The sequence below is a fragment of the Trachemys scripta genome, chromosome 17, assembly GCF_013100865.1.
Source record: "Trachemys scripta elegans isolate TJP31775 chromosome 17, CAS_Tse_1.0, whole genome shotgun sequence".
NCBI lineage: Eukaryota > Metazoa > Chordata > Testudines > Emydidae > Trachemys > Trachemys scripta.
In genome coordinates, this window is record NC_048314.1 from 3,943,680 (window position 1) to 3,956,209 (window position 12,530).

Genomic DNA, 12,530 nt, shown 5'->3' on the forward strand with positions numbered 1-12,530 from the left:
CTGTACAGAGAGCTACAGCGTGCACCTGTACAGAGCCGCACGCTGTACAGAGAGCTACAGCGTGCACCTGTACAGAGCCGCACGCTGTACAGAGAGCTACAGCGTGCACCTGTATAGAGCCGCATGCTGTATAAAGACCACCTACAGGGCACACGGTAGAGACTCACTGTATAGACACTATATCGAGTGCTCTGTATTGAGCCTCATATTGTACAGCGCCCATAATGAGCTCATTGTATGGAGACTCATATTGTATAGCCACCACACTGTATAGCAGGAGTGTAGCCACGAGTGGGCCTGGGAGGGCCGTGGCCCACCCCTCAGCCCCAGCTCTGCTCCGGCCCCAGCTTGCCCCACTTTGCCTGCCTGCCCGGCACTCCAGCCACGGAGTGGGGTTGGGGCGCGGGGCCTTGCCCTGCTCCACCTGCCTGGGGCTCCTGTGGGCAGCGGGGGGCTTTCCCCCCTTTGCCCAGCTCGAGAGCCCTGTCAGGGGTTTACCTCACTCCAGCCAGGGAGCAGGATTGGGCACTTGCCCAGCTCCATCCACCCACCCGGTGCTCCAGCCAGGGAGCGGGGTCAGGGCGCGGGGGCTTGCTCTGCTCCGTCCGACACTGCAGCTGGGGAGCGGGGTTGGGGCAAGCCCCAGTGCCCCGCTCCCACTCCCTGGCTGGAGCACCAGGTGGGCAGAGCAGGGCAAGCCCCCACACCCCAATCCTGCTCCCCGGTGGTGGCGCCCTTTTTTCTGGGGCCCTCCAATTGGCTGGGGCCCCTGGGCACGCCCCTTTGGCCCAGTGGCTAATCCACCACTAGGAGGAGGACGAGCTTCAGGTGACCCAGCGAAGGCAGAGGAGTCCTCAAAAGAGGTAGGCCTGCCACTTGGGGGACCAGGCCCGGCGAGGGGCGTGGGACGGGAGCCATTGCCGCTGGAGAGCGGGGTCTCCTCCCAGAGCTGGGTGTGCACCTGGGGCCCCTGGCCAGAGCGTCCACCACCCCCAGCAAGGTCCTCCCACCCCGTCATTGCCCGCCCACCCAAAGTTGGAACCCACCCAAATGTTCCATCCTGGCTACGCCACTGCGGTCTAGAGCCTCAGGCTGCATAGAGACGTCTAGCGTGCCCGCTGGGACTCATCCCATACAGAGCCCATGGGGGGGGGGGGCACTGCATACAGACTCATACCATATAACATGCTATATAGAGACTCAGATGCATAGGGCCAAATTTTCAAATGAGAGACACAAATGTGTCTGTAGAATCCAAAGCCCCTAGCAAGCTCCCAAGCCCCCTCTGCACTCACCCCCATGTGCCAAGACATGGCCCTGAGCCCCCACTGTACAGTTATGCAACCAGGCAGACAAATGGGAACCGCTGTGCTAAGACACTGGGGCTACTTGCAGAGGCCAGGTTGAAAACATGCCCCTTCCTGGCTATCTCCAGAATTAAACAAGGTGGAGATGGGAGGGGGGAGAGGAACTGTCCGCTTGGGAGCAGCTATGGGCAAGTTTGGTGTCTAGGCAGTGGGATGGAGTGGGCATGGCAGGGAACTTAAAATGATTGCTCTGGCCACACTTGCTTAGAGGTAGCCGTGTTGTCTAGTGGTTAGATTTAGGGAGTAGCAACAGGCAGGGTTCTACGCTGAGCTGTTATTAGAACAGCTGCAGGCCAGTCGCTTGTCACCCTGTGCCTTGGCCAAGCCCACCTGGGAATCAGGTTAAACAAAGAGAAGGCAGTGAAAGAACCTCACTGGACCTGTGGCACTGGAGTTACCCTCCACAGAGCAGCCCTCTCCTCATGGCAAATCTCACGTGACAGGGCCAGCCCCACCCCTCTCTCCCCACCAAGGCCAACCAGGATCTAGAGAGCTCAGCAAACCCTGCCCTGACTAGTCAGTGGCCACAGAGGCAGGTGGCCTGAGCCCCATGGAGTCATGGATCTGCGCTGCCCCGTTAGGACAGCATCTTCCCAGGCCTCCCCGGGACCCATGCACCAACAGTTATCTGCTAGAAATGACAGGAAGATTCTGACTGACCAGTTTAGCGCGTCAATAATAAAATACCTGTCTACAAAGGGGACTAAACAGGCAGCGCTGGTCACATGAGGTCGTCCAGGAGGTTGGGACTGGCGACCCAGTCCAAGGTCCGTGGCTCAGAGGCGGCCATGATCATACACATGAACTGCTTTCCAGTCCGCCTGTCAATGGGGTAGATGGTGGTGGGCGTGAACCTTTTGTTGCTCTCCACAAAGTCGCACAGCTGCTCGTAGATCTTGGGGAACTCATGGCGCAGGAAGACGCCTCGGATCCGCAGCTCCCGCTGGATGTTGATGAAGCAGACCTCCCGGGCCTTCCGCCCTTCCTCCCCCTCCTTGTCGATGTCCGCCGTGCCAGGCGGGGGGGTCAGGATCAAGGTCTCCATGTCCCGCTCCTTCTTTAGGATCTGTTTCTCGGGGCTGGAGGAGGCTAAGGCCACCTTGGCATATTTCCTGACTGTCGGCACCTGGACCTTGGGGGATGGCCTCACAGGCACTTTTTGTCCAACGGCCACGGTTACATTCAAGAGGAAACATTCCTCAGGGTCGTACTGGCTGCCAGACACCCCCAACTCCCGGGCATAATCCCCCAGGCTCTCCGCATAGCCCTCCAGCTCTCGCAGGGACAGGTAGGTGGGGGACATCAGCAGGCTCTCCAAGCCAAACTGGAGGAAGTTCTCGGCCGAGCCTGAGCTGGGGAAGCCCAGGAACAGCACCCCTCGCCCCCGGGAAAGGTACCCCACCTTGGCGATGCGCGAGAAGGCCTTGTGCACCTCGGCGTTCTCCCGGCAGAACTGCAGCACGTGCCGGCAGATGCTCCCGATACGCCCGTAGATGCAGCTCTCCTTGTGGGTGTCCCAGTCCTCGCGGCGGCAGCTCCGGGAGCAGTAGTATGTATAGCAGCTGTGGCAGGACTTGAAGTAGAGGCAGGCATTGAACATGGTCTCCGTGCGCTTGCACTTGGCGTTCGAACACATCATCATGTCGTCCTCATCCGCGCTCAGCTCCGGGGAGCAGTCATCCTGCTGCTTCTCAAAGCTGCTGCTGGAGACAGACATGGCGAGCGAGCGGCCACCCTGCTCCTTGCGTACGTCTCTGTGGAAGGAACTCGGGCCTGGCTGCTCCTTGGTGGGCCTCGGCTCCCCCACCAATAAAGGCAGCGGCTTCCTGGCCTCTGGCTTCCTGGCAGGCCCAGGCGCATCGTTGTCGATCAGCCTCTTGAGCTGGTCTGTCAGGCTGTCCCCGTTGCTGGGGCAGCGGCTGGGCGGGGGCTTGGAGTCGATGACCAGGTCTGTGATCAACTCGTCCAACTGCTCCAGGCTGCGCTGGCGGGCGGAGCTGCTTTGGATGGTGTCTTTGGCAGTGGGATCCGAGTAATAGTGAGCGGTGCGGGAGCGCTGTCCATCCCGCCCGGAATCCAGCATATCCCAGCTGGCCGAGCGCTTCTCGCTCTTGCTCAGCCCATTGGCTTTGATGTCGTTGTCGGTGATGGTGATTTCTGGGGTGACAAACCAGGAGCGGCCCAGGGGGCACCGCCCACCGTCTGCGTGCATCTTCTCCATGATGGAGTTCTCCGAGAGGGAGAGCGCTGCATAGCGCTTGGGGGAACTGGACAGATTGATCACCACGGGCTGCCGCCGGTCGTCAGGAGATAAGGCACGGTGCTGCTCCCGGGCGAGCAGGTTCTCATAGCTGCGCCCGCGGAACATGGGGTCTTCCCTGCGGACACTGGGCGCCAGGATGTTGTCCCAGGATTTGGAGTAATGCCGGGTGTCTGTGCCTAGGCGGGGCTGGTTGGCGCTGTAGCTGGCATGCCAAGAGGAAAGCAAGGCCTCCTGCCCAGAGGGATGAGGTGCAAAGCGGGACATCTGCAAGGTCTGGTAGGGCAGTGCACCCCGGTCCGGGCAGTACCAGTCGCTGAACTGCAAAGGCTGGGTGCTACGGGCATGAGGGTACGTCCGCGAAATGGATTCCCTCTCGTGGTATTTGCCATAATCCTCAGCATAGAACAACCGGGAGGAGGTGTTCAGAGCGGGATACACCCTGGGGTCCTCTGTATAGAGGGGTTTGGTGGGCATGCCCCTGGAGGCATAGAATCGAGGGTCTTCTCTGTAGAAGGTGTGGGCAGGGGCTTCCTGGATGGGGTAGGTGCGAGCCTCTTCCACGTAGAAAGTCCTTGGTGGGATGGTGTGGATATTACCTTTGGCTGGGTCCTCTGTGTAGAAGGGCTGTGGAGGGAGGTGGCGCCCTAGGTATGGGCGAGGACACGCCTCGTAGCCAGAGCTTTTCAGTGGAATGCCAAGGCCAGGGCACCCGGCTGGCTCCTCTGTGTAGAAGAACTTGGTGGGCACGTTTGGAGTGGAGAAGGTCACACAGCCCCTCTCGGGATAGTCCTGCGGGGAAGGCACGGCCTGGTAAACCTGGCCTCGGGGGTCACCTTCGTAGTACTCGTTGGGATAGGGCAGCCTGTGCTCCCCGCTGTAGGATTCGCTGGGTGTGGGAGTGCGGGACACGGACACCTGCCTGCTGCTTGGGATGGTCAGGCTCCGGATAGCGCCGGGCGGCCTCGGCCAGTATGGCATCTCCATCCTGCTCTGGGCCTTCAGGCTGCGTGCTGCGTGCACCAACACCGCCTCGTCTGGCTTCATGTCCATCCGGCACTTGACATGCAGGCTTGTGGCCGGCCTCCCACCCGGGGCCTCCTCCGGGCAGTTGCTGCTGACACATAGTGGGGAGATGCGGCTGGTGCTGCTCCGCTGGGGCTGCAGCTTGATGGGGTGTACCTCATTCATTGGGGCCTTCATTGGGGCATATCCGCTCCCCCTGCGCGGGGACGTCTCCGTCCTCGCAGGCTCCCTGGAGAGGCGCAGAGCCTCCCGTCCCCGCCTGGCCGGCATGGGGGGAGACGAGGATGACATCTGGATGGGAATGGGAGTGAAGGTGGATTTCACCCGAGGGGCGCTCTTGGACCTCGCTCGCCTCTTTGGCTCCGCCCGAGCCAATGGCTCCTTGGAGCCTTCCCTGCCATGAGGGGGTGGCCTGGTGTTCTGAACGTCCGGCCTGGGAGGAGCCTTCCTGCCTCCGGAGCCTGAGGAAGGCTCGGGGGTGCCCGGGTGCCGGCAGGGGCGCTCCATAGCAGGAGCAGGGGCCAGCTGGTCGTCGAGCAACTCAAGAAAGTCAAAGCTCCTACAGTGGCGCTTGTTGAAGGGCTGCGGGTCGCGCGGCAAAGACGCAGACATGAAGGCGTCACATTGTGTCAGTGGCTGGCAGACGATGGAATCCCTGGGTGCTGGGCACTTCACCTCTAGGTCTTGATACACCATAGACACCAGTATGTCAGGTGGGTCGGTTCGTGTCATCTTAAACAAGCTCTTCCTTCTCCAGCTCCTCTTCAGATCATCTCAGGGAAAGCCAGCCAACCCTGCAACAGGAGAGAGAAGGGGCCTTGAGTCTCATTCTGCAGAGGCCCGCTCAAGACAGGTTATTTTTGAAAGCTCCTGATTTTTAGCCAATGTCATGATTTTGGGGGCTTGACTCATGATCCCGCAATGCTTGGGGTTGGCAATGCTGGTGGGTCTAGTAGGCACATGTGCAAAGGTGTTCATGCTGGGGTAAGAACTGGAGCTGGCCGAATGGTGCAGAGACAGTGATGGGGAATTCCAAACAGCCACGGCCTGGTTCAGAATTGGTGAGAACAAGGCTTATTCACACGCATGTTTTGGGGGGGGCTGTTCCTCTAGGAGTGCCCAGTCTGCTTGTGACCAAGGGCATCCAGTGCTCAGATACTACAGTGCCAGAGGCCAGGGCCATACCAGAGATACCATGAGCAGGCATGGCCCAGGATTTACAGAGAGGGTCGAAAATCTGAATTTTCATTATGCAGGAAACTTCACTATTCCCACATTTGTTTCATTCAGAATCGGGCCACAGCAAAGTTGATGTATCAACATCTTTTGCCAAATGGAAAGTTTTGATTCAGAAATGTTGCCACATTTTGTTTCAGCTTAGTTTGACCTTAATCTGTGTCTATCTGAGGCGTCACAGTGCCTCATGCTTCCATCCTCCTCTACTGGTTGAACTCCTTGACTGGACTACACCTCCCATGATGCACCAAGGTTGTGTGACTCCCATGATGCACCACAGCAGTTCAATCGGAGGGAGGCTGTGATGCATCATGGATGATGTACTCCAGCCAGAGAGCTTAACCCATAGAGAAGAAGTGGGGGGGCATGAGACACCACAACAGCTCTGGTGGACAAAGATTAACATCAAACTGATCCAAAAGGAATTATTTTATTTTGATTTTTCTGAAGGCAAATTGGAAAGTTTCAGCAAAATTGAGATTTTCTTGTGGAAAATTTCAATATTTCAGGAAGTGCAGTTTTCATAAGAAAGGAAGAAAGAAAATTCCCAGCCAGGTGAATTTATCAGTGCCCGTTCATTCCCTGCTGCCAACCCACCAGGAGGGAGTTGATAACAGAACACCCAGAGCAAAGAGAATCATGGAAACAGAGAGACCATGTCCTGGTTGCTCCCTCTCTGGCTTCCGGCCAGCCTGCTTTGAACCCAATCCTCCTCTCGTTTGTACCGCAGAATGGCATGGACCGCAGTGGGATTACTCCTGATTTACACCCGTCTGAGTCCCGCTGGACCAGCCTTGTGCTGATCTGATTGCGCCCAGGGGCTCTGGGGCAGGGAGTGGATCTGGTGCCCTATACAGCACCAAGCCCTTCTTGTACAGGTGCAGCAATTCCTCATTCTCCTTTTTGTAAGTCTCAGTCGCCCACTGAGGAAGCGAACACAGCACCGTGTGACTTACGCAACCAATGGTACATCCCAGATAAACAGTGGCAAGTATGCAGACAACCCCTGCCAGCTGAACAGAGGGCAGGGATCCATTAAATCAACTCGCCAAATTCCACACATCGTATCTCTGCAACCAGTAATCTGACCAGCTCTACACAGACCCACACTGGCACGTGTAAACCAGCACCTGCATGCATGGGATAAACGAGCACAGCTGTATCGGGGATGGGCGTGGCTAATTACAAGGATGCTTGCAATGAAGCTGTGTCGGAGAGCTCAGCTCTAGGGGACACAGGTCAGACCCCCCACAAGGTCTAAGCGCTCTGTCTAGGGCCTGTCAAAGCAATGATCTGCTGCTTGGGATACAGGGCTGGTGGTGTAGTCAGAAGTCCCTCCCACTTGGTCTGGGCTTAGAGAGATCTGTCTGGTGGCACTAGGCAGCACAGATTGTTTTTGTCTGGAAGCTAAAGAGCCAGAGAGAACCACAGGGACCGGCTGTGTCCAGCAGCCTCAATCAAGAATCACCTTTATGGTCCTTGTGTAACCCACACACCTTCTGGGTGTGGGATTCTGTCCCATCTAGTGGCACTGAGACCAAGTAGCGCGAGAGAGAGAGAGTTAAATGAGTCTGCTCTACAGCCTTAGTTACCAGCCAGGTGGCTTTTAGCTCCTGTGGTAGGGTAGAGGCTCATGCATGAAGCGCCCGAGGTCCCCAGTTCAATCCCGCCCACCAACGACTGGGGTCTGTCAGTGTTCCACTTGCAGCCCTGTCCTACCTCTCCCAAGAATCACCCCCCAGGGCTGACAAGAAGAGCACTGCAGGGTGGTCTGTACACAGCACGGTCGAGGGATGTCCCAGATTTGTCTTGTGCACCTCACTTAAAAACTACTTGCTTACAAATCAGACACAAAAAAGGACCACAGCACACTATTGCTGACTTTCTCATTTTACCATATAATTATAAACTATCCATTGGAATATAAATGTTTTACTTACATTTCAGTGTATAGTCTCTAGAGCAGTATAAACCAGTCATTGTCTGCATGAAATTTTAATGTTACTGACTTCACTAGTCCTTTTCTGTAGCCTGTTGTAAAACTAGACAAATCTCTAGATGAGTTGATGTACCCCTGGAAGACCTCTGCGTACCTTCGGGGGTACACATACCCCTGATTGAGAACCACTGTCCCAGGCACCATGTGCATAGAAACCTTCCATTACAGTGCAGGTCCCTGAACCAGGCAGGATGAGAGCTTGCCACACACTCACAAGAGTTGTATTTCTGCAGGGTTGTTTTTGGCAGGGATACCACTGGACGCAGACGTTCTCCTGGCTAGAATTCTCCCCCGCCACAGGGAATCTCTCTCCATGCATGCCTGGGGCCAGATTTTCAGACCCAGGTGCCTGAATGGGGAATGCATGTGCAAAGATGTGGTTATGTGTGCAAAATAGGGGCACCGCACTGCAGATTTTGCTCAGGCAGTCACCTGCTTTGCACACCCAGCTGTGCAGTTTGCACACCCAGTTACATGCCTGCGTCCATGTGTTTTGCATGAATGGCAGCATTTCTGCATGTGCAGACACTCTCTGGGCCTGTGCACACAGCATGGCTCAAGGGTGGCAGTGGTACTTTGCACTTTAAGCACAGACATTTGTGTCTAAAATCTGGTCCCTGAGGATGTAGTAGGGCTTCTAGAGAATCAGCAGGGGTCCCAATGCAGCTGGAAGCTCTGCTCCCTCCGGGGAGCAGGGTCATATGCACCATACACTGGTATGCTGTGGGCGTAGGCCTTGCTCTAGTGACTGGCCTCTGCAGCTACTGCCCACAGCCTGCTCCTTACAGCTAGTTCTCGCTCAGCTCACGGGTCAGAGGCCGGAGCTTTGGATGCTGAAGAGCCCCGGTTTGACCCCATTGCGGACGGTGGTGCTGTGGGCAGATGGCCGTGGTTTGTAAGGCCATACCAGTGTGAGGGGCAGGGGCAGGAAGCCAGCTTGTGTTAGACTACAGAGAACGTATCTGGTCTGAAGCCCTGGTAAAGGTTTGAATCATACGTTCAGTCCTGCTCTCCCCATTATTACTGTGTTGGGGAGCAGGGCCGTCTGCGACCAGGAGGACTAAAAAAATCAAAACTCGCCTCAGACGCCTGAGGCTGGGAAGGTTTCTGGAGCAGGAAGAGAGTTTGGGCAGCTTGTTTGTTCCTACCTGGTCTGATGGCAGTGGTGTGTATTTGGGTGGGCAAAGCTGGCACAGGCTGCTGTGTCAGCTCCATGCTGGGATCCGCTCTGGGGCTGGAAAATAAAACACATCAAATGAATCCAGGAAGTTACTGCTCAGCCTCCTGAGGGCAGGAGCTGGGCCTTCCGTGCGCCGCCCTGCTGAGCCCAGCTCCAGCCCCGTTCAGCCCTGGCGTCCCTCCTCTGTGCAGAGCCACACGGCATCTCCCTGGGGAGCTCCGGACAGACACTGAGATCTTGTGGGACCGAGAGAGGACCAAGCAGGTCAAAGTGACATGGCCACGATCCTGCCAGGAGTAAGAGCCTCTGCTCCAGAGTCCTGGGAAAGTGGAGAGAGCATGTCTCCCTCGAGGGGCCACAGCCAGCATCGAGGATATCCGCCGACTACTTGGTCACAGTGAGAAGAGTTTTCCCAGCCTCTGAAGGGGCAGTGGCTTGTGCCTTTGGTGTTGGAAAGCCCAGGTTCTTATCCTGGCTAGTGTCGCATGGTGGGTTATCAAAGACCTTTCCTGATGGGGGCAAATCACTACAGCATGGCTTCCCCGGGGGGGGAGGGGGTCAGAGCTGAGGCTAGACACTAGACACCCCCTTTTTCCTTTTCCAGGCAGTGAATTAAGATAGTGGCCCTCTCCCCTCATCTCTGGGCTGTGACTGGCTTCAAGAGAGCTGCTGCTTGCACCCCTTTGCCCTTCCTGCCACATCTATGCTGGATCTCTCTGTGGTGACTAGTGCTTCATTTGTAATGAAAGAGGAACCAGCCCAGAGGGGCCAGGGCTCTCAACTGCTGGGCCCCGGCACAAATTAAGCACTGGTGGTGACGCTGCTGGGGAAAATAGTTCCCATTGACAAAATCTTTCCTTCTTGCACCTCCCAGAGTGCTTTGCAAACTATACACCATCAGCTGTCACGTCAGCCAGCACTAGCAGGCAGTCCCCTCTGGAACAGAACACCAGAGCTGTTTCCCAGCTGTGCCATGGTGCATTCTAAGCAGCTGTCCAACTGGAAGTGCAGGGGAACTTTACGAAGAGGGAAGCTAAGGGAGCTGGAATTTGGAAGATTGCTGGGAGAAGTGCCAGGAGGAGTTTTCTGGTGACTGGCCCTTGATCTCGTGAAAGACAGCACGAGGAGAATGCCACCGACAGAATCACCATCATCTCACGTTGGCTGGGAGACTTCCAGGGAAAGCTAAGTGCTAACAAGGGTGACTCTGCGTAGTGAGGAGAATTAGTCGGTGGCTAGTTGTAGAGACTAGCACTGCCGCATGTGAGCCCTCATACAACACACCTGAGAAAGGGCTGATGAGTGGTGGAGTCAGAGCACGTGGCACAGCCCCTCAGCACCCAAGGCCAGCGAGTGCCCATGACTCAAACCCCTGCCCTCTGCTCTCCAGGTACGTGTGCCAGTGGCCCCTACAGATCACCCCGCTTGCTCAGCCCCGGGGCTTGGATGGAGTTAAGAGGAACCCTCCCCCACCCAGCAGCACCTCTGCTGTGATGCACTGAAGCCCCCGAGGCTCTGAGCTCCCCTGCCCAGGGGCTGAGCAGAGCAAGCTGCCTGGTGAAGGCCAGTGAGTGGCACCCAGCCCAGCCGGGGCCTGGGGTCCTCTTGGGAGCAGGTACTGAGCTCATGGTGCTGGCATCCCCGCTGGAGCACACAGTTGCCATGGTTTCGCTGTGCTGTTTCTCTCTGTGGAGGAGCAGTATGTGCGGGGGAGGCACAGGAGGAGGGCCGGGGCGTTGCAAGGGGAGGTTAATGTTGCTCACAAGTGCCGCATTGATGTGGGGGGAGGCAAGGTCGGATTAACTCTCCTGTGGGCCCGTGGCTATTAGATTTTGTGGGGCCCTTGTATACATATCTTTTTCCTAATTGAAAACAAAATTATCACAATTATGACATCGAGGCTATTAATGCTATACTAAACTTGCCTTTTAATTAACATAAAGACGTACCGTGGTTACATTTCAGTTTTAAAACATGTAGAATATAGTTAAGTCCATTCACAATAGCCTCCTTCTTACCTTAGAACAGCGGTTATATTAGTTTCTTTCTGGGAGGGAGTTGGGTGCAGGAGGGGGCTCCAGACTGGGGCAGAGTGTTGGGGTGCAGGAGGGGGTGAGGGNGGTGCAGGAGGGGATTCTGACCTGGGGCAGAGGGTTGGGGTGCAGGAGGGGGTGTGAGGTGCAGGCTCCGGCCGGCAGCGCAGCAGGGCTCAGGCTGCCTGCCTGCATGCCATGGCCCCACGCCACTCCCAGAAGCAGCCGGCTGCTAGCACGGCTCTGCGCACCCCTGGGGGGAGAGGGACAGTGTGTCTCCTTGCGCTGCCCACGCCTGCAAGCACCACCCCCACAGCTCCCATTGGCCAGTTTCCGGCCAATGAGAGTTGCGGGGATGATACTGGGGGCGGAGGCAGCATGTGGAGCTGCCTCCCTCCCCCCAACCAGGGGCCGCAGAGACGTGCCAGCAGCCGGCTGCTTCCAGGAGCGGCGTGGGGCCATGGCATGCAGGTAGCCTGCCTGAGCCCTGCTGCGCCGGGACCCCCCGCCCCCTTGCCCGGGGCCCTGGGCCGCAGCCCCTAAAGCCCCTGCATTAATCCGGCCCTGGGGGGAGGCTCTGTGTTCACTGAGCAATGGGGATGGCATGGGCAGGGCCACAGGTGTGCCCCCTACACAAGCAGCAGCCATGGTACTGCCCCGGGGCCAGGACTGGAAGCTGTGCTAAACCTGCCCATGGTTTGGGGCTTAGATTGGGCAGATGCCCAAGTGCTGGGCTGGGATCTGCTGACTCGGGGCACCAGGCCACTGAACAGAACGTCTCTCACCAGCCTGCCCGGGCAGTGGGCACTGGCGGGGGCAGGCTCTGTGGCTCATCCCCAAGCTTGACAGGCCCCATGGGAATGATCGATAAACTCAACTGCTCAGAGAGGACACCCAGCTGTGGTGCCAGGCCCAATCGGACCTGGGTGCCCATGTGGGAGAAGAGGGCCACATCCCTGGGAGGGACGGAGCTCATTATGCCCTCACCATACAGGGGCCATCAGGGAACTTTCCCTGCCGTGGCCATGAGTTCGAGTGACCCTGAGACTGGCTGGCAAAGGCTTTGCTGTGATTGCTATCGGCACGGCAACAGCTTTACACTTCCCATGTTGAGTGGAGTGCGGGCAAAGGGAAGCACAGCTGCCAGCTGGGGCACTGTGAACCTGCCACACTGCAGCCTGTCCCAAAGGGGCTGGTGCGTCACTAACCCTGTTCTACCCACGGGGAGGGGAGCAATGTGCTCAGAGCCGCCCAGAACAAAACACAGGCACCTGGAGCACAGCCTCCTCCAGCACCACAAAGGGCTCCCACCAGCTCCCTCCTCCCCTCAAGGCCAGCACAACCCCCAACCTGCCAGCCCCCCAGCACCCCCCGGCACAACCCCCAACCTGCCAGCCCCCCAGCACAACCCCCAACCTGCCAACCCCCC

At 57.5% G+C, this 12,530-nt stretch overlaps 1 protein-coding gene across 4 annotated transcripts in view; it reads right to left on the reverse strand.

The window, feature by feature from the left end:
* AJM1 (apical junction component 1 homolog) overlaps positions 1 to 12,530 on the reverse strand; it is a 44,409-nt gene that overhangs the window by 16,441 nt on the left and 15,438 nt on the right. For 2 of the 4 annotated variants that reach the window (XM_034752078.1, XM_034752079.1), the window contains exons 2-3: positions 9,037 to 9,122; positions 704 to 5,447 (exon numbers count right to left, since the gene is read on the reverse strand). In XM_034752078.1, the coding sequence (XP_034607969.1) occupies positions 2,089 to 5,385 (3,297 nt within the window). In that variant the 5' untranslated portion in view covers positions 5,386 to 5,447; positions 9,037 to 9,122 and the 3' untranslated portion in view covers positions 704 to 2,088. Of the gene's footprint in view, positions 1 to 703; positions 5,448 to 9,036; positions 9,123 to 12,530 lie in introns of those variants that run through there. The other 2 variants (XM_034752080.1, XM_034752081.1) reach the window with 2 other exon arrangements.